Source organism: Penicillium cataractarum (assembly GCF_028827025.1).
Source record: "Penicillium cataractarum strain IBT 29864 chromosome Unknown utg000008l, whole genome shotgun sequence".
Lineage (NCBI taxonomy): Eukaryota > Fungi > Ascomycota > Eurotiomycetes > Eurotiales > Aspergillaceae > Penicillium > Penicillium cataractarum.
The window spans coordinates 108,007-126,783 of NW_026622744.1; the positions used below are offsets into that span (position 1 = coordinate 108,007).

General features: G+C 51.2%; 7 protein-coding genes across 7 annotated transcripts; 5 read left to right on the top strand and 2 right to left on the bottom strand.

The window, feature by feature from the left end:
• Positions 1-278: 278 nt before the first annotated feature.
• On the top strand, positions 279-1,983 carry N7496_009151 (DUF4246 domain-containing protein; the record flags this gene model as incomplete). The annotated part of the gene is made up of 3 exons (XM_056702065.1): positions 279-326; positions 375-1,331; positions 1,384-1,983. The coding sequence occupies 3 exons, from the start codon at positions 279-281 to the stop codon at positions 1,981-1,983; spliced, it is 1,605 nt and encodes a 534-aa protein (XP_056551065.1).
• Positions 1,984-2,600: 617 nt separating this feature from the next.
• On the top strand, positions 2,601-3,062 carry N7496_009152 (Mob1/phocein; the record flags this gene model as incomplete). Its single annotated transcript, XM_056702066.1, has 1 exon — positions 2,601-3,062. The coding sequence occupies one exon, from the start codon at positions 2,601-2,603 to the stop codon at positions 3,060-3,062; it is 462 nt and encodes a 153-aa protein (XP_056551066.1).
• An 83-nt stretch (positions 3,063-3,145) lies between these two features.
• Positions 3,146-3,654, top strand: N7496_009153 (Mob1/phocein family protein; the record flags this gene model as incomplete). Its single annotated transcript, XM_056702067.1, has 3 exons — positions 3,146-3,162; positions 3,216-3,349; positions 3,413-3,654. 3 exons carry the CDS (start codon positions 3,146-3,148, stop codon positions 3,652-3,654), a joined length of 393 nt encoding a protein of 130 aa, XP_056551067.1.
• Positions 3,655-4,251: 597 nt separating this feature from the next.
• N7496_009154 (F1F0 ATP synthase subunit 5) lies at positions 4,252-5,193 on the top strand (the record flags this gene model as incomplete). Its single annotated transcript, XM_056702068.1, has 3 exons — positions 4,252-4,413; positions 4,610-4,924; positions 4,990-5,193. 3 exons carry the CDS (start codon positions 4,252-4,254, stop codon positions 5,191-5,193), a joined length of 681 nt encoding a protein of 226 aa, XP_056551068.1.
• A 3,219-nt stretch (positions 5,194-8,412) lies between these two features.
• On the bottom strand, positions 8,413-12,004 carry N7496_009155 (uncharacterized protein; the record flags this gene model as incomplete). The annotated part of the gene is made up of 9 exons (XM_056702069.1): positions 8,413-8,815; positions 8,864-9,649; positions 9,703-9,802; positions 9,859-11,305; positions 11,366-11,465; positions 11,528-11,645; positions 11,708-11,730; positions 11,786-11,801; positions 11,881-12,004. 9 exons carry the CDS (start codon positions 12,002-12,004, stop codon positions 8,413-8,415), a joined length of 3,117 nt encoding a protein of 1,038 aa, XP_056551069.1.
• Positions 12,005-13,107: 1,103 nt separating this feature from the next.
• On the bottom strand, positions 13,108-13,572 carry N7496_009156 (uncharacterized protein; the record flags this gene model as incomplete). The annotated part of the gene is made up of 3 exons (XM_056702070.1): positions 13,108-13,270; positions 13,354-13,443; positions 13,508-13,572. The coding sequence occupies 3 exons, from the start codon at positions 13,570-13,572 to the stop codon at positions 13,108-13,110; spliced, it is 318 nt and encodes a 105-aa protein (XP_056551070.1).
• Positions 13,573-15,512: 1,940 nt separating this feature from the next.
• On the top strand, positions 15,513-17,933 carry N7496_009157 (uncharacterized protein; the record flags this gene model as incomplete). The annotated part of the gene is made up of 1 exon (XM_056702071.1): positions 15,513-17,933. One exon carries the CDS (start codon positions 15,513-15,515, stop codon positions 17,931-17,933), a length of 2,421 nt encoding a protein of 806 aa, XP_056551071.1.
• Between the last annotated feature and the right edge of the window lie 844 nt (positions 17,934-18,777).

Consider the following 18,777-nt stretch of genomic DNA (forward strand, 5'->3'; position numbering starts at 1 on the left):
CTCAACCACCCCAGTGCCCCAATTGCCGGGGTTCAATGCCCCGCTGAACTCCGCGCCCGAAGTTAGTAGACACCATCTCTCTATGCGAATGCATTTGCTAATGGAACTTAGAAACGAAGAGGCCGCGGATACACAAACTACTATGGACTGCTTGGATTTCCAAATGCACTGGAAGTTGCGAATGGCTCCGTTAAGTAGGGGTTGACTTTGAATCTTCGCGTGGATGGAGGCTAACAAGAACCTGCAGTCATCTGGATGTCAAAAGAGAGATCGTTATGATGCAGGTAATGAACAGCATCACCGACAAGCCTGATTGGGATAAGAAGGTATGTAATTTTGCTAGCTATAGTGACTTTAGCACTAACGTAAGACAGGTCTTTGATGAGGAAATTACCTCTAAATGGCGCGAAGAGATTTCCCACAGTGGAGAAGACGTATCCCCCAAGATGATGGATTGGATCATCAAAGAACTCCAGTGGAAATCAGAATCCTTCAAGGAGACCGGCCGTGTCATGGTGTTCGATGTCGGGGTGGTCAAGTCTGATACCGCCATTTCCACAGAACTGCAACAAGCCCTGAAGGAAGCAGTTATCCCGTTCGAAGATGTCCCCGAAGACCAAAAGGATTACCACCCCGGTTCAAATCAGCAAGTTATTGATCTGGTGCATCCATCTCTGTGCCCCGTTATATTTGGTCGGTCTCGTATCCTCCCCGATCGAACTATTGACTTGGAGACTTGCCTCGGCAGTGTGGGTCAAGGAGAGCTGCTTCCAGTACCATCAAAGGATGAGGTATTGCTCCCTCCGAGAGATTACGGCTATGGCTCCGCGCCGAACTCATACAGTGAGAAGTTCCAATGGTTGCCTTGTGATGTGGAATTCACCGAGGATGACGGATGCCGAATTGTTTCCTACATCAACAATGCTCATCCGGTCAAGCATCGAGGACTCTATGAGGTTGTTGACAAGGTCATCACTCAAGTAGTGCCACTCTGGAACCAGACATTGGCCTTCAGACCGCACGGTGAGAGACGGATTCACTACTCTTCTGTTGACTATGAAGATACTGGTGCAATTGAACCAGAACAGGAGTCGGACGAGGACGATGACGCATATGAAGAACGTTATCAAGCGTTCCAAAGCTCCCAGCGTATCATCCAACCTGACCCAGAGGAGTTCCAGCCTCCGAAGCTTGATAACTGGAGTCTTATTGACCTGCGCAAAGAATTCTCGAAGGAAGGGCTGCAAGTGATTGTGAAACTGGCGAACATTGAACTCACGCCGGAGAAACCCGAGTATGCGGGCGGTAGCTGGCATATTGAGGGACAGTTGGTAAGTTATTCTGCGAGATGTAGACTGTCAGAAGACCGCTAACTCGGTTTAGAACGAACGAATTTGTGCCACAGCCATCTACTACTACGACAGTGAGAATATCACCGAGAGCACACTGGCTTTCCGTCAGCGCAGCGAAGACAACTTTGAAGATGCCGGATATGAACAGGACCGCCACGAGTTCCTCCAAGCCGTGTATGGATTCGGTCCCGAAGTCTCCAGCCGCGACGATACCAACGTCACTCAAACCCTCGGAAGCGTCGTTTGTCGCGAGGGACGTCTTCTCACTTTCCCAAACGTTGTTCAGCACTGCGTCTCGCCGTTCTCTCTAGAAGATCGTACCAAACCTGGCCATCGGAAGATTCTTGCGTTGTTCCTGATTGATCCGCACAGACGGATCATATCCTCTGCCAATGTGCCTCCTCAGCAGGAGGATTGGGGGAAAGAGAGACAGTCGCTGGTGAATAACCTTCTAGCACAGAACTTGCCGCCGGAATTGCAGAATATGGTTGAGAAGGACATGCCAGCCTCGTTTATAACCATGAAGGAAGCCAAGGATTATAGGCTTGAATTGATGGCGGAGAGGAGCGTGAGGGCGGAGGTTAATAACTCTGCCTTTGAGATTGGAAGCTTTTCACTGTGTGAGCATTAGGGAGGAGGGAGTTAGCGTTGGGGATTGTACATAGCAAGCTTGATGTTGTGGTAGGAAGTTAATTAGCAGAATATGCCACAGCAAGTAATTCGAAGAAGATGTTCCTAAGGAATATGTATTCATACTATAGGACACTGTGATTGTTTTTGCCTAGTTCGGTAGTTATGCTTGTCTCCAGTATCTATTAGATTGATCTGTACGTTCGGTATCTAAATTGAAAGGCTTCGAGTCGATGTAGTTACTGACGTAGGGGACTGGTGGGTCACCAGGGCAACGCTGGGCCACTTCCCAAGTTGATTCCATGGATCCGATTGCGGGATCACGTTGAAGGTGGAGTAGCTGAATGAAGTACTCGGTCCTTGACTTCGTACTTGATTACTTCCCAGCGCATCGTCTTGTTTTCTCCTCGTCCTAGAGTGTCTTCTATCGCGTCACCTCAAGACTCCTCCTGGGTACGTTGCACACGTCATGCGGGAATCTGATTCCCCCACTGGCCCGACCGAAACCCTTCTGACATTTGGAATGCAGGCACGTCGCGATCAGCGCTCTTCCCCCGCCCGAAAAATACCTTCCAAGGGATAACGATCGAGAAGAATATCTCAGAAGAGAAAGAAAACATGTCTTCCTTCATCACCACCATGTCGGTCCCCGCTGCCCCTGCCCCCGTTCATCTTTCTACTCCGATCCAGCCCGCGTCTCGCTCCCCGCCTGCGCGATCCCCTTCGCTCAGTCTGAGTCCGTCGGGAATCTACCAGACCACTCGCACTTCCCATATTCCTTCCCTCGAACCTCCATCATACTTGTCGCCAGCAGTGCGCGCTCTCAAACAAGGCATTTATGGACTAACACCTCCCAGTAATGCGCGAACGCGAGCCCCCTTCAAGCCCCGCTCTGCCGCCAAGGGCACCAGCAGTTACCAGCTGAGACAGTTCGCCGAGGCCACTCTGGGCAGCGGCAGTCTGCGTAAGGCTGTCAAGTTGCCCGAAGGCGAGGATTTGAACGAGTGGCTTGCGGTGAATGGTACATCTCCCAAAATTCCTCGACTTGTGGCACAATATACTAACTACCCCGGGGCTTGACTGTAGTTGTCGACTTTTACAACCAGATTAACCTCCTCTACGGCTCCATAACCGAGTTCTGCTCCCCGCAATCATGCCCCGAGATGAAGGCTACGGATGAGTATGATTGACCGACGTGATTGCCATCTCGATCTAGGCTGACCAGCAATTCAGGTTCGAGTACCTCTGGCAAGACTCTGAGAACTTCAAGCGGCCAACCAAGATGTCCGCCCCCGAATACATCGAGCACCTCATGAGTTGGGTACAGGGCAATGTCGACAACGAGCAGATGTTCCCCAGTCGCATCGGTAGGTGCTACGAGTGTCGGTCGCGTATTTAGAGGTTCATCGCTGATCTTGTCGCATCGATAGGCGTTCCTTTCCCCAAGACCTTCCCTAGTCTTCTCCGACAGATCTTCAAACGTTTGTACCGAGTCTACGCCCACATCTACTGCCACCACTACCCAGTCGTCGTACACCTCGGTCTCGAGCCACACCTAAACACCAGCTTCAAGCATTACGTCCTGTTCATCGACGAGCACAAATTGGCGAGCGGGAAGGATTACTGGGGGCCTTTGGGTGATCTGGTGGACAGTATGCTGCGCAGTGACTAGGATCTGGGTTTGTGGGAGACGGATTGGGCACACTGTGCATGAGAAGCCCGTTCATGATTGATCTCGAAAGCCGGAGTTCTTGTGGTGATGCGATCAATCGGGTTCTCGACGGCGTTCTGGGCGTGGTGCATACATTAGTAGATTCGATTTGTGGTTATGGGCTCGTTCTGGCGTTTTTATTCTTGTTCGGTAGGGAGAAATGACACGATGATCTGGTATTTTGGAGGTAATCGTAGGACAATCGCAGTGGTCATGCGGTGGAATTAGGGATCAGGGAAGTCGAGGTGTAGGAAAGCGCATCGTCATTGCCGTAGTAATGACTTCGACTAGGTTGAACTCGACATTGAGCGATTGTGAATCAATTCCAGTCCTCACCATGAGGAGCAGACTGCATAGCTATCCATATGTAGTGGCTTAACGAGCTCCACTTGCGAAAACCAGACGGCTTACCTCAGCAGCTAGTGCACGTGACTCGGGAAGAAGTCGGACCTGCAACTCTCAACTTGCACGACAGCCCAGCACTCCGAACCGTCGCTCGCAACTCCCTCCACCACACTCCTCCTCCCCCTCGAGGCTCTCCTCACAATCAATTCCACGATGATGTCCGCTCGTGTTGCCCGCTCCGGCCTGCGCGCCGCCCAGCAGTTCTCCGCCGCTCGCCCGGCCTTCAACGGCCTGCGCACCTATGCCACCCCGGCCCAGGATGTCCGCCCCCCCGTCGCTCTGTTCGGCGTTGACGGCACCTACGCTACTGCTCTGGTATGCATCCGACCCTTTGCAAGCCATTCCATCCGTCATGTCGAAGTTTTCTTGCGACCCCGTGTCGCTCCGACCCCTCCCGCTGGCTGGTCCCCCTCTCTGCATTGCAATGTCGGAGATGAAACCCGCAGGACGAACTCGCGAATGGCAATGACGATGAACCGAAATTTCCTTTTCTAACATTGAACCCTTCTAGTACACTGCTTCCTCCAAGTCCGCTGCCCTCGACCAGACCGCCAAGGCTATCGCTACCCTCGGCCAGACCCTGAAGGCCGACCCCAAGCTGTCCACCATCCTCGGCGCTCCTACCCTGTCCATTGCCGACAAGCAGGAGATCATCAAGGAGCTCCAGAAGGTTGCCGGTGCCGACAAGGCCGACATCCTCAAGAACTTCCTCCAGACTCTGGCCGAGAACAACCGTCTCGCCTCCCTCGAGGGTGTCTGCGAGAAGTTCGGTACCCTGATGAGCGCCCACCGTGGTGAGGTTGAGCTGAACATTACCTCTGCTCAGGTGCGTACAGCTACAAACTGGGTTTACTCTTAACTTGCGAATGCCAGCACTAACACTGTATATAGGAGCTCGATGCCAAGACCATCTCCCGCCTCGAGAAGGCCGTCGCTAAGTCCGAGTTCAGCCAGGGCAAGAAGCTCAAGGTTGTCACCAAGGTCAACCCCGACCTTGTTGGTGGACTCGTCGTCGAGATCGGTGACCGCACCATCGACCTGAGCGTTTCCTCCAAGATCGCCAAGATGAACAAGGCTCTTACCGATGCCCTGTAAATGTAAAATAAGCCATTTGCTCTCAAAGTGGGATTGCGTGTTAGATTTATACTACAGCATTATCGTCCTGCATGAACGGTAGCGTTGGTTGAAAGTGGGAAAAAGAGGAGGGTCTCTCCCTTTTTCTTTTGGGTGCTTTCATGTTCCATTTGTTTTCATTATCTGTGAATTGCACAATACACTTTTTTTCATTTTCTATGTCAGAGATTCCCTGTAGATGTGTAAACCTAATTACTTGGACTTAAAGTTCTCGATTGAAGTCTGCAGGTTGGTACTAGTCCAATTTGCCAGCATATTAACTAACTAGTTATATAGTTATCACATCAATATCACTATCCCTTCCTCACCCCAAACCCTTGACCACATTATTCACCTCCATTACCATCGCCTCTATGGCCATCCTGATGCTCACCAGCCTCCTAACTCGGATATATAATGCCCAAAGCGCCTCGTATTCCTGCTTCTTGGGACAATTCGCGTCGAGCACTGTACGGATCTCTTCACCTTTGGCCTTTCCATCTCCTTTTGGCCTCTCAATATATCACTGCACACTGCGCGCATGGCAACGCGTCATCTGGGTTAAACGCATTTGCCATCACTTCCACAGGTGGTGGGGAAGCAGTCTATGTGATTTTGGCATGGTCCACTGAGTTCAGGAAGACATGTCTCGTTCTTGCAGACATATTTCGCATTCGCGCCAGGCTGCCAATCAGGGTTTCGAGCAGTCTTGAATGGCTGCCAGAACTGAGAGGAGTCATCGCATCTTTCCCCCGGTTCTGCTTGACAGATCCCCCCGTGGCATATAAGTGCGTTCCCAAGAGCCTGACAGTGGACCTGGTCCTGGCAAGCATCACCCACTCTCACCTCGCCGTAGTTATTGATGCATTGCCCTGTCGCGCCATTCTCTCTAATACAATCAGAGCTCGAGTGGCATTGACCACCAGGCTTTCCCTTGCACGTAACCCCCAAATGCAAGACAGCCGGTTATAATCATAGTCACAGTCGGCATCCTTCGAGCAGGCCGCGCCAGCGGGGTTGCGGGTACATTTTCCCTTGTAGCATCGAATGTCCGGTGTGGGAGAGCTTCGTCCATCAGCCGAATGAGGAGCGCAGTCCTGCTGCCACTGGCTGCACGACTCGCCAATTGCCTTTTCGGCGGGCATCCAGCGAAGGGACATTTTCCATCATCGCCTTTCCCTGTTTGTGACGAGCAGTGTGGCTTTTCCCCCTCATCCGAATTAATCTTAAGTTCAACTCCGCAATCCCAGCAGCAGCCGCGAAATTTCCATTCAAAGCCCTCGCACTGAATGAGTTTTGTCATCCGGTCAGCGCCGTCGTTGCTACATGCCCAGTCTCCCCTTAGATTTTGGGGCAGGCTACAACTTTCGCCTTCACTCTATTTGTCCTGTTATCTTCCGTCCTGATTCTAGTCGTGTTCATAAAGTGAGATATGCTTACCTGGGCAAGCAACTTCTGCGGTAGTTGCAGCATAATCAGGAGACACAGCCATTTGATGGCTGCAGACATGATGACCGTTAAAGCTTGGGCTGTCGATAGGGAGATCAAAAAAAGAAGTACGAAGTCTTGTCGTGGGTAGAAATGGATGAGCAGACTTATAGGTTGGAATGTGGGAATAGACGGGAGTATGGGCTACAGCCAATATATCTAGTTTAGGATCTACTATATTGGGTGAACCACCTATATCTAGAATATGCCCGCTTCCTGGTGTGATACTAGGTAGCTCGGCGATACGATATACCCCATACTCTCTCTATCGACATTGTTTGACTAGAGGTTCTTTTCAATCAATTTCTCAGCTATCATACGCACTTCTGTAGAAATATGGAAGTATAAACCTGAACTCTTGAAGATGGTTGCATCAAAAAAAAGCAATCTGCCTCGTATAGCTAAGTGATCTTCCCGATACTCAAGTTGTCTGATAGGCTACTTTACCTTGCTAGTAACATCCAGATCAATGTAGGCTAAGGGGGCTGGCATAAGTCTGGCATGTCTGAAAATTATTCGCTGCGCTCACAATTATGGACACTGGGCTATTTCAAGCCGAGCTGAAATATTCCAGGCCATGATCCCCAAGCCCAAAAAGCAAAAAGCATTTTACACATATGTAGTCCTCAAGTCTCGTGCCACTGACTGCAAGCCATGAAGCCATCGCATACCTACGCACGTTGCCCCTGCGGACCCTCGTGCCGTTAACGGGCATACCAGCCCAACGATATGCCCGGATCTTAAGTTAGGCTAAGCTGGCAAGTTAAGTAGAATTTACTGGTTGTCATTGGAGCTAATCGCGAGGTCGTAGCTCATACATATCGTTCCCCGTATTTTCTGCAAGAGAAGCACCAATATAATCAGCAGCGTCGTTAACAGCTCATTATGTGACTGAATTACCCTCCACCTGCGAAGTTTAAGGCCTAAGCTTTTATATCACACCAATAGATCAGTGATCAGTAGCCTTATTGAACTATATCATGCAGGAAAGTATAGCTAAACCTTAATAAACTTATCAGAGTTTACTGTTATGACAGCTATCATTATGATGTGCGACCTACTCCATACTGTAACTAGTACTCCTGGGTCAATCAGCTACGATTAGCCAGTTAAAGAATTTCAGCTCCTCCTTCTCTCTAGCTACACGTGTAGGAAGTATGCAGGAAAAGAAACTCAATGCGGGAGAAGCACCTAAGCCAATCATCGTGATTTTAGACGTACCTTGCCAAAGGTTTATACAAGAATTTGGTAGGCTATCGAAGCACGAGATGTGTTTCCTCTCACTTTACTTATTTCAAGGCATCAGCTAGTGGAACCCATAGTGCTTACCTCGCGCAGTTCATTACCCTATACCTTCAACTATGTACCAGGAGAAAAACTCGGCAGTTAAGTTGCCTGGAAAGTGCTTTACGATTTTGATAGGGACAAGTTAGGTAGTAGAACTTAGCCATCCGTAAGTGGTCCATGATAGAGGGTTTGCTTTGGCATGGTGCGGTGAGCGAACTTTACTCGAGTTCACGAAGTATTTCTCTTGGATGAAGCTCTTCAACACATGAAATCTCGATCTTAGTGTAATTTGTCGTGCCATAAATCTCTTAGCTATGTACCTGTACGTGCAAATCCACAATATCATATCTATTAAGCGTAATCAATAATCAATCCCTATATCTCATACCGCACATCAACCCAGTCTAAACCCCTCCAAAAAGTCCTCTAATAATCCCCATTCTGCTTATCAGCCTGCGTCTCAAGCTCATCCTCATACCCCTCCGCGATAGACGCCGAGCTACGAACACGCTGCAGCTGACTCTCAACATAGTTGTGCAGATGTTCATCGCTGTCCCCGTTCTGAGGGAAAGCCGAGCTGCTATCCCGGCGACTGAGGGGTCTGCTGCTATCTTCGTCATCGAGGACTGTCGAGGCAGCGGGCGTGGCGTCGCCTGCGATTGTGGAGTTGAAGTCACTTCTGTTTCCGATAGAACGGTTTGTGGAGGAGCGTCTAATGACGGGACGGCCTTGGCTGCGGCGGCGGCCGGAGCGAGAGAACATGTCATCGAAGTAGTGGGATGCTGCGGCGAAGGGGGAGCGTGGGGTTTGGGGGAGACGGCAGTTGAGACTGGATTTGTTAGTATTTTCTTAGAAAGTCTGTGGTTATCGAACTTACCCAGTGTCATGAATGATCTTGGCAATCAAACCAGTCCAACCGCACTGGTGGGATGTACCCAGGCCACGGCCGGTATCGCCATCAAAGAATTCGTTGAACCAGAGGTAATCCTTCCAGTTCTCGTCAAAGTCGAGCAGATCCGATTGGCCGTTGATAGCACGGCGACCCTCATCGTTACGAGCAAAGAGATGCTGCATACGATGCTGCAGCTCTTCCGCAACGTGCCCAAGATGCATGTAATCACCTGATCCAGTGGGACACTCCACCTTGAACGAGTCGCCGTAGAACATGTAGAAGCGCAGCAAAGACTCGACGAGCAAGAAGTTGACGCAGAGCCAGATAGGGCCACGCCAGTTACTGTTACCACCGAAGAGGGCGCTGTCCGAATCACCGGGCACATAGCCAACCTTGAAGGTTTGGCCATTGACGTCCATGGAGTATGGGTTTTTCTCGTGGAACTTTGACAAGGAGCGGATGCCGTGCTCGGACAAGAATTCTGTCTCATCCAGCATGCGCCTCAAGATCTTCTCAAGTCTGTCCTTGCTGACCAGGGAGAGGAGAAGGCGGTCGTCCTTGCCGCGGGTCTTCATGCTGGCAATGTTACGCTCGACAACGTCGGACTTGTTTTCGATGAACCAGTCAAGTCGTCGTTTGAACGAGGGGAATTTCTTGATGATCTCTGGTTCGAGCGTAAGGACAGCGTACAGCGGGATCAGACCGACCAGCGATCGGATAGGTAGCTGCTGAGTCCAGGGACCACCGTATGAAATGGCATCATAGTAGAAGCTGTCTTAATTAGCAGATGTGGGGTTAGATGATCGTGTATGACTGCAACTTACTTGTCTTCCTCATTCCAGAGTGACTTGATGCTGTCCTCGCCAGACCGATAGGTCATAGCATCACTGATAAGGATGAAGTGTTCAAAGAACTTGGATGCAACTGAATCAGAGTTAGTGGATTGTGGTGTGTTTCACAGGTTTATCAGCTAGACTCACTGTCCTCGTAGGTGCGACGGTGTTTGGCAAGCTCCAATGCAATGTTCATCATAGTCAGACAGTAGAACGCCATCCAACCAGTGCTGTCTGCTTGCTCAAGAACACCGCCTGTAGGCAGAGGCTCTGAGCGGTTGAACAAACCAATATTATCCAGGCCCAAGAAACCTCCCTCGAAAACGTTCTTGCCATCCGAGTCCTTCCGATTCACCCACCAGGTGAAGTTCAGGAGGAGCTTCTGGAAGACGCGCTCGAGGAAATCCAAGTCTTGCCGGCCATACATCTTCCGCTCGATTTTGAACGTGCGGAAGACAGCCCAGGCATGGACCGGTGGGTTAACGTCTCCAAAGTTCCACTCGTAGGCGGGAAGTTGACCGTTGGGGTGCATGTACCATTCACGAGTGAGGAGGTCCAACTGCTTCTTGGCAAAGTCGGGATCGATCATTGCCAGGGGGATACAGTGGAAAGCGGTATCCCATGCGGCGAAGAAAGGATACTCCCAGGAATCGGGCATCGACAGGATGTCGTCGATGTAGAGATGCCGCCATTGTTCATTGCGAATGCCCTTGCGACCAGCAGGAGGAGGGATCTCAGCTGGGTCACCATTGCTCCATTGATCCCAGATAAAGTTGTAGTACTGCTTGCACCACATCATACCAGAGAAGGCCTGGCGCTGGATGTTTCGCAGATCATCGCTCATGGGAAGAGGGCTGATACGGTAATAGAAGTCGTCCGCCTCGGCACGGCGCTGTTCGATCACATCATCCAGAATCTCCTCATCCACGAACTCGACCTTCTTCCGGGAGAAGCGGAATCGAACAACGGCACATTCTCCTGGAGGCACACCCTCACCCTCGTCGAATGCATACCACGCACCAAACTTGGTACCTTCATTGGCAGGGTTAACGACATCCTTCTCCTCGTCCACGATATGGCGATGGAAAGCATCCTTGACGTATGGCTGATCATTCTCGGTACTCCAAAGCATTTGGTTGTTGGTCTCGTTCTCGGTGAAAAGCATTCGTGGCTGGATATCCTCCTCACTGGATCCGACGGGAGGCGAAGGAGCGAAGCAAACATAACGCTCGCCAAGTTTGCGATGATCGGATTTCGCAATTCGGTCGCCTTCTTGCTTAATAGTAGGCTTGGCTTTTTCCTTCTCATAACCCCAAGACCAAGTGTTCCGGAACCAGACTTGGGGGATAATGTGCAGATGGGCTGGCTCGGGACCCCGGTTGTACGCAATAACTCGGAAGATAAGCTCCTCTTCGTCATCACTTTCCTTGGCAGTCTCGATGAAAATGTCCCAGTATCGGTTATCCTCAAAGATCCCGGTGTCGAGGAGCTGATATTCTGGCTCGAATCGAGTTCGCTTGGCGTTTTCGTCGACCAGATCCTGGTAAGGGAACTTCTTCTGGGGGTACTTGTAGAGGAATTTCATGTAGGAATGCTGCAGGAAGCTCACGTCAGACTTCAATTCGGTACTCGATAATGTGACATCTCAACCTACCGTCGGGGTATTGTCTAGATGGAAGTGGCACTCCTTGATACTCTCACCATGATTACCTTGAGGGTTCGACAATCCAAAGAGGCGCTCCTTCAGGAAATCACTAATCCGGGACAGTTAGCGGCTTTGAACCCCGCGGGCGCAATATGCTGCGAATGGACTCACTCTTCTCCGTTCCAAAATGAAAATGCAATGTTCTGCAGGCCATGCGTGTCAGACACACCGGCGATACCATCTTCGCCCCAGCGAAAGACTCGCGACCGCGCATGATCGTGGGTAAAGTCTGGCCACGTCAGTCAGTCATTTTCTCAATGGATAATTCTCGGAAAGCATATTGCAGCTTACAGCTCCAAGCGTCACCGTCCTCACTATATCTCGTCAGTTTTGCAATTCCATAGTTCTTGTTGCGAAGGTTTAACTTACGAGTAATCCTCGCGCACTGTACTCACAACGATGATGAAGTCATTAGCCCGCTATCCAACCGAAACCACCATTTTACCACCCCAGTTCAGACCAACCGGTAGCCCATTGTCGCTCAGCCACGTAAGGACCCCATTTCTTCCAGTAATGAGTGCGTTCCCGATCTTCCTTGAGACGTTTCTCTTCCTGCGTGAGGTACTCCTGCTTGTCGATCAGGACCATGATGGAGGTGGTGGACCCTAAGTGCGGAGCCGGAGGGGACGGCGCGCGAACGACGATTGAGGGGGGAATTCAGCGGTGGAAACGCAGAACAGTTGCAGCGAGGGACTAGGGAAGGGAGAAATGATAAACTGTAGGAATTGAGAGAGAGAGAGCCGCAAAATGCAGCAATGGAGTGATGGGAGGTGAGAACGAAGAGTCCAAGAAGAGGAAGAGGCGAAGATGGAGGAGGGGCAGGTGGTCGCTTTTTTACTCCGCAGGGTTCGGGACTATCAGCGATACCAACTTCGTAAAAACCCAGTTTTACCAACTTTTCTCCCAGAATTCCGTACTGCTTTTGCTAGTAGCCACCTAGAGTCTAGACGGAGGAACCAGGTCCGACTGACAGCTCCACCGGTGTGCTATCAGAAGAGTCCAGCCAAAGCAGGCACAATGACGGCACCGGTGGATATCTGCGCCTCGATGATTGGCCACCTGCTGGATCCCTGGTGCAAAGCTGCACAGTCCATTGGAATCTCGACTGCGGGAACAACACAGCAACACTCGCAGCGGCATTTAATTTATGGCGCTGCACTAGTCTCGAGCAAGAGATCGCATATCTGGCCCGAGATCATGCATCTTCGAGGGTTTCGGTGGAGGAAGGGAAATCATAAAAAAAATTCACAACTCAATTACGCCATAGCAGTGCCAAAACGAGGGGCTCCGAGCGCATGGAGATGGCCCAGATACATACACAAGGTGTTTCTCAGAAATTCAGCACATGAAGCATGTCAAAAACGCAAAGAATCAAAAGCGCGCCGACCGGGATATCTTTCATCGAGGGGTGATCTGGCTGTCAAATCGCCAATATTCCCCCCAGGTCGGTTTCCGTCTGTCCAATTTCTGGTTTATTCGGAAGAGGTATAAAACAGTTCAAAAGAAAGTCAGGTCCCTCCAGCAAAGGGAGACGCTATATTGGTCCATCACGACTCGTTCGCCTTCTGCTCGTCCCTTGGCTGGTGCTTGTCGGTGGATCCTTCTTGGGGAGCTGTCGCGTGAAATCAGTCTTTCCGTCGACCGTCAGGTAAGAACAAAAACCACATCCAGAAAGATGAATAGGGGAGCGATCACACGGAGTCATCCTTACCGGTTGCTTGATCCTGCTCACCCCGTTCGGTCTGCGATGCTGATGTGGAGTGGTAAGCCTGTGCCTTGAGGCGCTCCTCGGCTTCGCGAATGCGCGCTTGCAGCGCTTCAAGTTCGCGTGTCTGGATCATCATTTGTTGCTTCCTGTCGGGTGCAACTCGTCAGTCACTATGCGACCGAGGCAGGATATCGTTACTGCTATGCCGCAACACGCCTCCAACACTCACTTCTGATCAATCGTCTGGGACAGGTGGTTGACATCACTGTCGAGCATGAAAGCGCTGTCCAATGCTGTGGAAAAGGCTTGCGCCATGGTCCTAGCACAGAGTTAGTTTATCACAGCTTGCAACAGCTTCGGTTTGGAGGAAGTAGTGAACGCACGACTGCGGCCGAATCTTGCCTGAAGGCTTCCACTCCTGGTCCATCTCCATATCGGACAGAGTCATTATAATAGGCTTGGGGGGTCCCCGTTGCGAGGAACCGTGTTTATTCGGGTCGAAAGGGGTGACTTTGTAGAGGGGTGTATGCGCGACTTCACGGGCGGGGCAGCACCGCACGGCCGCAATCGATATATTTAATGGGAGGAGACCGAAGGGTTGAGAGGGGCTTGCGGGTATATAATCGAGCAAGATCGCAGGGCAGGTTCAGGGGGGATCTCGTTCGAGTGCGCTGTCGGGGTTCGAGTCAGTCGAGTCTCAGAGCTGGTTATACTTCGTCCCCAACAAACAACCCCCGATAAGCGGGTTGTCTCCGAACGGGAGGGGGAAGGCGTAACAGGCCAGGGACAGAGCCATACCGAAGATAAAAAGGCGAGTACGGATTCGAGTGAAACCAGATAGCTTTGGAGTGACAACCAGCTGGAAAGGTAGAGGAGGGGGGAGGAGGGAAAAAAGAAGAGAGAGAGAGGAGGGAAGCTCGCAGCCCACCAAGTGACTTTTACGTGGAGTACTTTACTTTCCTTACCGGAGCTCAGGTACAACAGAGTTCTTCCGTAGAAGTGACGTGAAGCTCGGCACGTACTAGAAAAAGCATGGTAGTGACACCAGTATTAAGTTTGTTTTTTATGCTAGCCATGTGCTAAGTGTCTAAAAGAAGTCTTTACTCCTCCCGTCTACAGTCTATTGACTCGTTGCTGGAATCGATGAAGAGCGCCTATAGTATGTACTTCATATACCTAACACAGAACCTCCACGGCAAGGGAGGGTCACGGTATTACAAGGGGGGGGAATGACTACAATACACAGGTTGCCAATAAGCTAGAACGATTAGGGGGAAGATGAGCAAGATCATTTGCTGGAGTGGATCTATGTGATCTCGTAGATTCGCTTTGACGGGCTTCCTCGAGAAGCCTCCGAGGGCAAACTTTTAGGGAGAAGAGAGGAAAGTTCCAGTTCAGGGGCTCGAAGACCCGCGCTATCAAAAGAGGCACTCCACTTCAAAAAGGGGTGAATGCATTCTAGTGACAAAGGAAGCCCCTGACGTGGGGAGGCCCCCAGTCTGCCGGAAATTTATTTATGATCGATAGTTCAGGTTGATTAATCCCAGGTGGACTGGACTGGACTGGATAGTGGAATTATGACAGAGCACGGAGCAAATATAGGTTGAGGCATTCTCCGAAGAGCTTGGGGATCCATCAAGTTATCAACGATTAATTTGTAGACCTAAGCTCAGGAATGACAGACCTTATTTATACTCCGCACTCTCTTAGGGCAGTTGAATAGCCGGAGGAGTCCGTACGGACCAATACCTGAAGTATGTAATATTTGTCGTGATACCCATACTATTCAGGGTATCCATCCCTCGCACTAACCGATACCGTGGTAACGTGTATGAAATATACATGCATACCTTACCAGTTACCCGTTGTGCTGCAGGAATCCGCCCTCGACCCAGCAACCAAAGAACCAAAGAGCTCTCGGCACGTGATTCTGTAAGTTACAATACGGTTTTCGTTCTGGCCCTCTTGTGCCTGTCCGCCTTCAGTCCAGCCCTTTCAAGTCTTTCCATCTCCAATTATTCTCTTGGGAGAACGGCCACCGTTTCATCACTTTCTATCCTCTTCTCGCCCTTTCATCTCCATCCCACACTGTCGCTTGATCTCTCCCCTTCGGATGGACTAACAGGGATCACGGTCGCCTTCTACTCTCCCTTTTAGATTCCCCCCCTCCTCCTCGATTCACTCTCTCCTCGACTCCTCGCCGACCGCCCCCGTCTCTTTCTCTCCCTGTCTCGAAATCTTCGCGATCTCCGAGAACACGCTCCGCACTCCGCGACCAACCACCCCTCCCTCTTCCCCCCCACCACCAACACCACCGCCACCACCACCATCGTGGCCCCAATCCCCAAAGTGCTCACCTCCAGTGGCCGACCGGGCGGGCAATGGGGGATGCCTCCTCTGTCGGCATATACTCCGTTTGAGTCTTTACTCTTCTTCCAATCCCTTGCGACCTCCGATGTGCGCCCAGCCAGTTTCGCGTCCATCTCGACACAACTAAGCAACAATCCACTCGTGCGCCAGAATGTAGCCTTCAGTGCCGATCGCCTCAGCCCGGAGGCGTTAGAGGATCTCTATGCGACGCTATTACGCGACGGCTTTGATCGCGACAGCACATCCCTTGGCCCAAATGGACGACCGACGGAGAGTGCTAGCTCGAATAACCCGAAGAAACGCAAGATCTCTAGCCCGCGACCGGATGGGCTAGCTGGCGGGTTGTCCCATGCAGTTCTGGTTCCGGAACTCGTGGCGCACCTCTACGCGCGGTACAAAGAGCTTGTGACCAAGGAGATCAGGGACGACGAGAAACGATATACGGACATCAAAATCGAAATCGAGCGGCTTGGGAGAGAGGATGTCAAGGTGGCGGTACCGACCGGGAAGGGAGCCGGCGTGCCCCAAGCTACAAAGCTTGAGCGTCGTGAATCCATCGATATCGACGTCAAGCAAGAAACCCCCCGACAGGAACGCCCCGACCAAACAATTCCTCTCGCGAAACAAGCACAACCAGTCCAGCCCGTCCCGCAGGGAGTTCGGCCAGAACCAAGTCAGCCTCAAGAAATCCCTCGTCCGCCAGTGCCTGTCGAATTGCCTGGACCTCAACCACATCAGCCTCAAGCCCAACCCACCCCGGTGAAGGCTGGTCAGCCACTACAACAGCAGCCGGTCAATCACCAAGATGTACCACATCCTCCCCCTCAGCCAGCACTTACACCGCGAGCCCAACAACCAGGTCCTTCAACCCCTGCAGCAACGCGAGTGGCACCACCGCATCCCTCGCAAGTTGCACCCCGACCTAATGTCCCGGTGGCTACACCGATAGCCCCGGGTAAAGCTAATATCCCTTTATCCACCTCTCAGCAACCCACCCCGACTCAGTCAAGCTTCCAGCAATGGCAGCTTGAAGCACCCCCACACTCGCCTTATTCTGCAACATCTCCCGCCACCGCTATCCCCCACCCTGGCTCGGCAGCCGCCAAACCACCAGTTTCCTCGCCACAGGTTCCGTCAAGGACCCAATCCAAGACTTCCATTTCCTCAGCCGTTCCAAGTACTCCAGGCGCACCAAGTCCTGCAGTTCAAACCCCGGTGCCCGTTGGGTATCCGCGCATTTCACAGACACCGAGTGTCGTGATTCCAGCCCACTCCGAGTCTCGTGGATCGCGCCCACGATTATCCATCGATACGCCCGGGTCTTCTACGCCATGGAAGAGAACCCCACGTTTGAGCATTCCTGAATCACCGGTATCACCTGCACGGCCACGACCAGAGGACGTAAGCCCGATCAGTGAAAGAGCGCCTTCACCCGATGCTATGGATATTTCACCGCCTAGAGAGAAGAAAACCACTCGTCGCAGCCAGGCAACTCCCGTAGAAACCAAGGCCACGCCGACTATCAAAATTGAGAAAGGCACTGCTACTCGGAGGAAACGCGCCATCAGTTCTGCTTCCACCCAGAGCCGAGGACGCTCGGTCGCTTCGAGAGATGAATCGCCTGACCCATCCAGGTCTGCCACTCGCCGAAAGGGACCAGCCGCAATTCTGGATGATCAGACTCCCAAGGCACGATCAAAACGCAAGCGTGGTGTCAGCGAGTCCTTCGATCATGAACCCATTGTTCCAGAGCAACCCAGGATCGATACTACTAGGTACGTTCTTTGTGCACGAGGTTTCCATCGAACAGCGGCTCCTATCATGAACGATGTCACGACCCACAAGCTTGCATCGATCTTTGCCAAGCCATTAGGTGAACGTGATGCACCGGGTTATCACGATCTCATCTACCGCCCTCAGGATCTCAAATCCATCAAATCTGCAGTTCATCAAGGCAGCAAAGCCGTTGCTGCCGCAACCGAGGCCGTCAGCACTCCAGCGGGAGACGGTGAATCGCCAGTGCCAGCTGCAGGTACACCGTCTAAGAATAATATGCTCATGTTGCAAAAGACTGAGGACCTCATTCCTCCAAAGGGCATCGTGAATTCTGCACAGCTGGAGAAGGAGCTTATTCGCATGTTTGCCAATGCAATCATGTATAACCCGGTCCCAGCACGAGGATTTGGTCCAGCCTTCCCGATGATGAACGAGCGTGGCTCCCGCGAGAGCACACAGTCGGGTGACGGGGACGAAGGCGGGATCATCCAAGATTCGATTGAGATGTTTGAGGATGTCGAACAGGCCGTGACTCATTGGCGTCAAGCGGAACGTACTGCTGAGCGTAATGCAGATGATTTAGCCAATAAGAACGTGCTTGCTTTGCGGCGTGGCAGCGTCAGTGATTTCAATACTGACAGTGCGGACGACGTCAAAGGGTGAGGCATGTTCTTGGAGGTCATGTATTTTATGATATTTTTGAGTGTTTGACTAGGATTTTTTTGGATTGACATGAATACAACATATCACCACTTGCAGCCTTCAATGGCCTAGCAGTGGACCCCAAACAATTCTCCTAGTAGCTTTTGACAATTCCTCTTAGTGGGTAATGTGTTCTCAACAAAACTAAACTCTTTATTTGTCCATAGAAATGTCTACTCAGATATATGGCTCCATGCACGATATGGGTCGTTTTGATAGATTTGTTTATAGGTAGACCTTGACATAGATCTTGGTAGGTATGGGATAGCTGTTTTCGGAATTTTGGCACTCTATTGATTATCAATAAGCACCAATGACACCGATAAAAATTGTCGCACCCGTCATCCACCAGCTTGCAACGCCAAAAGCACCCTGGATATCCTTCTCCAGAAGCGCCCATAAAATCCCAAAAAGCAGACAGGAATTCCAACTCCTAACCGTGATATCGCGTACCACTAAGCAAGGCGGACTATTATAATTAGTAAGTTCGATATATACTCCGTACTCTCCTCGCTATATTCCCTCCCTAGTAAAGGCCTAGCCACTAAACTTACCGTGTAGGATCCTCCTCTCCTCCTCCTCCTTCGTCCCCTTTATCGTAACCTACCTATACTCAATCGCCGTAAAGGATAAAAATAGTATAACTCTACTAGAAAAAGTTTTTAATACGCTATAGACCTTCCGTACGACCTTACGCGGCTACGAGAATCTCTACTAGATCTACTCGATATTTACCTAGGTCGCGAAGGAACTCGTCTTCTCGTACCACTATTACCCTGAATAGAATAGCTTCGCGGAACGATCG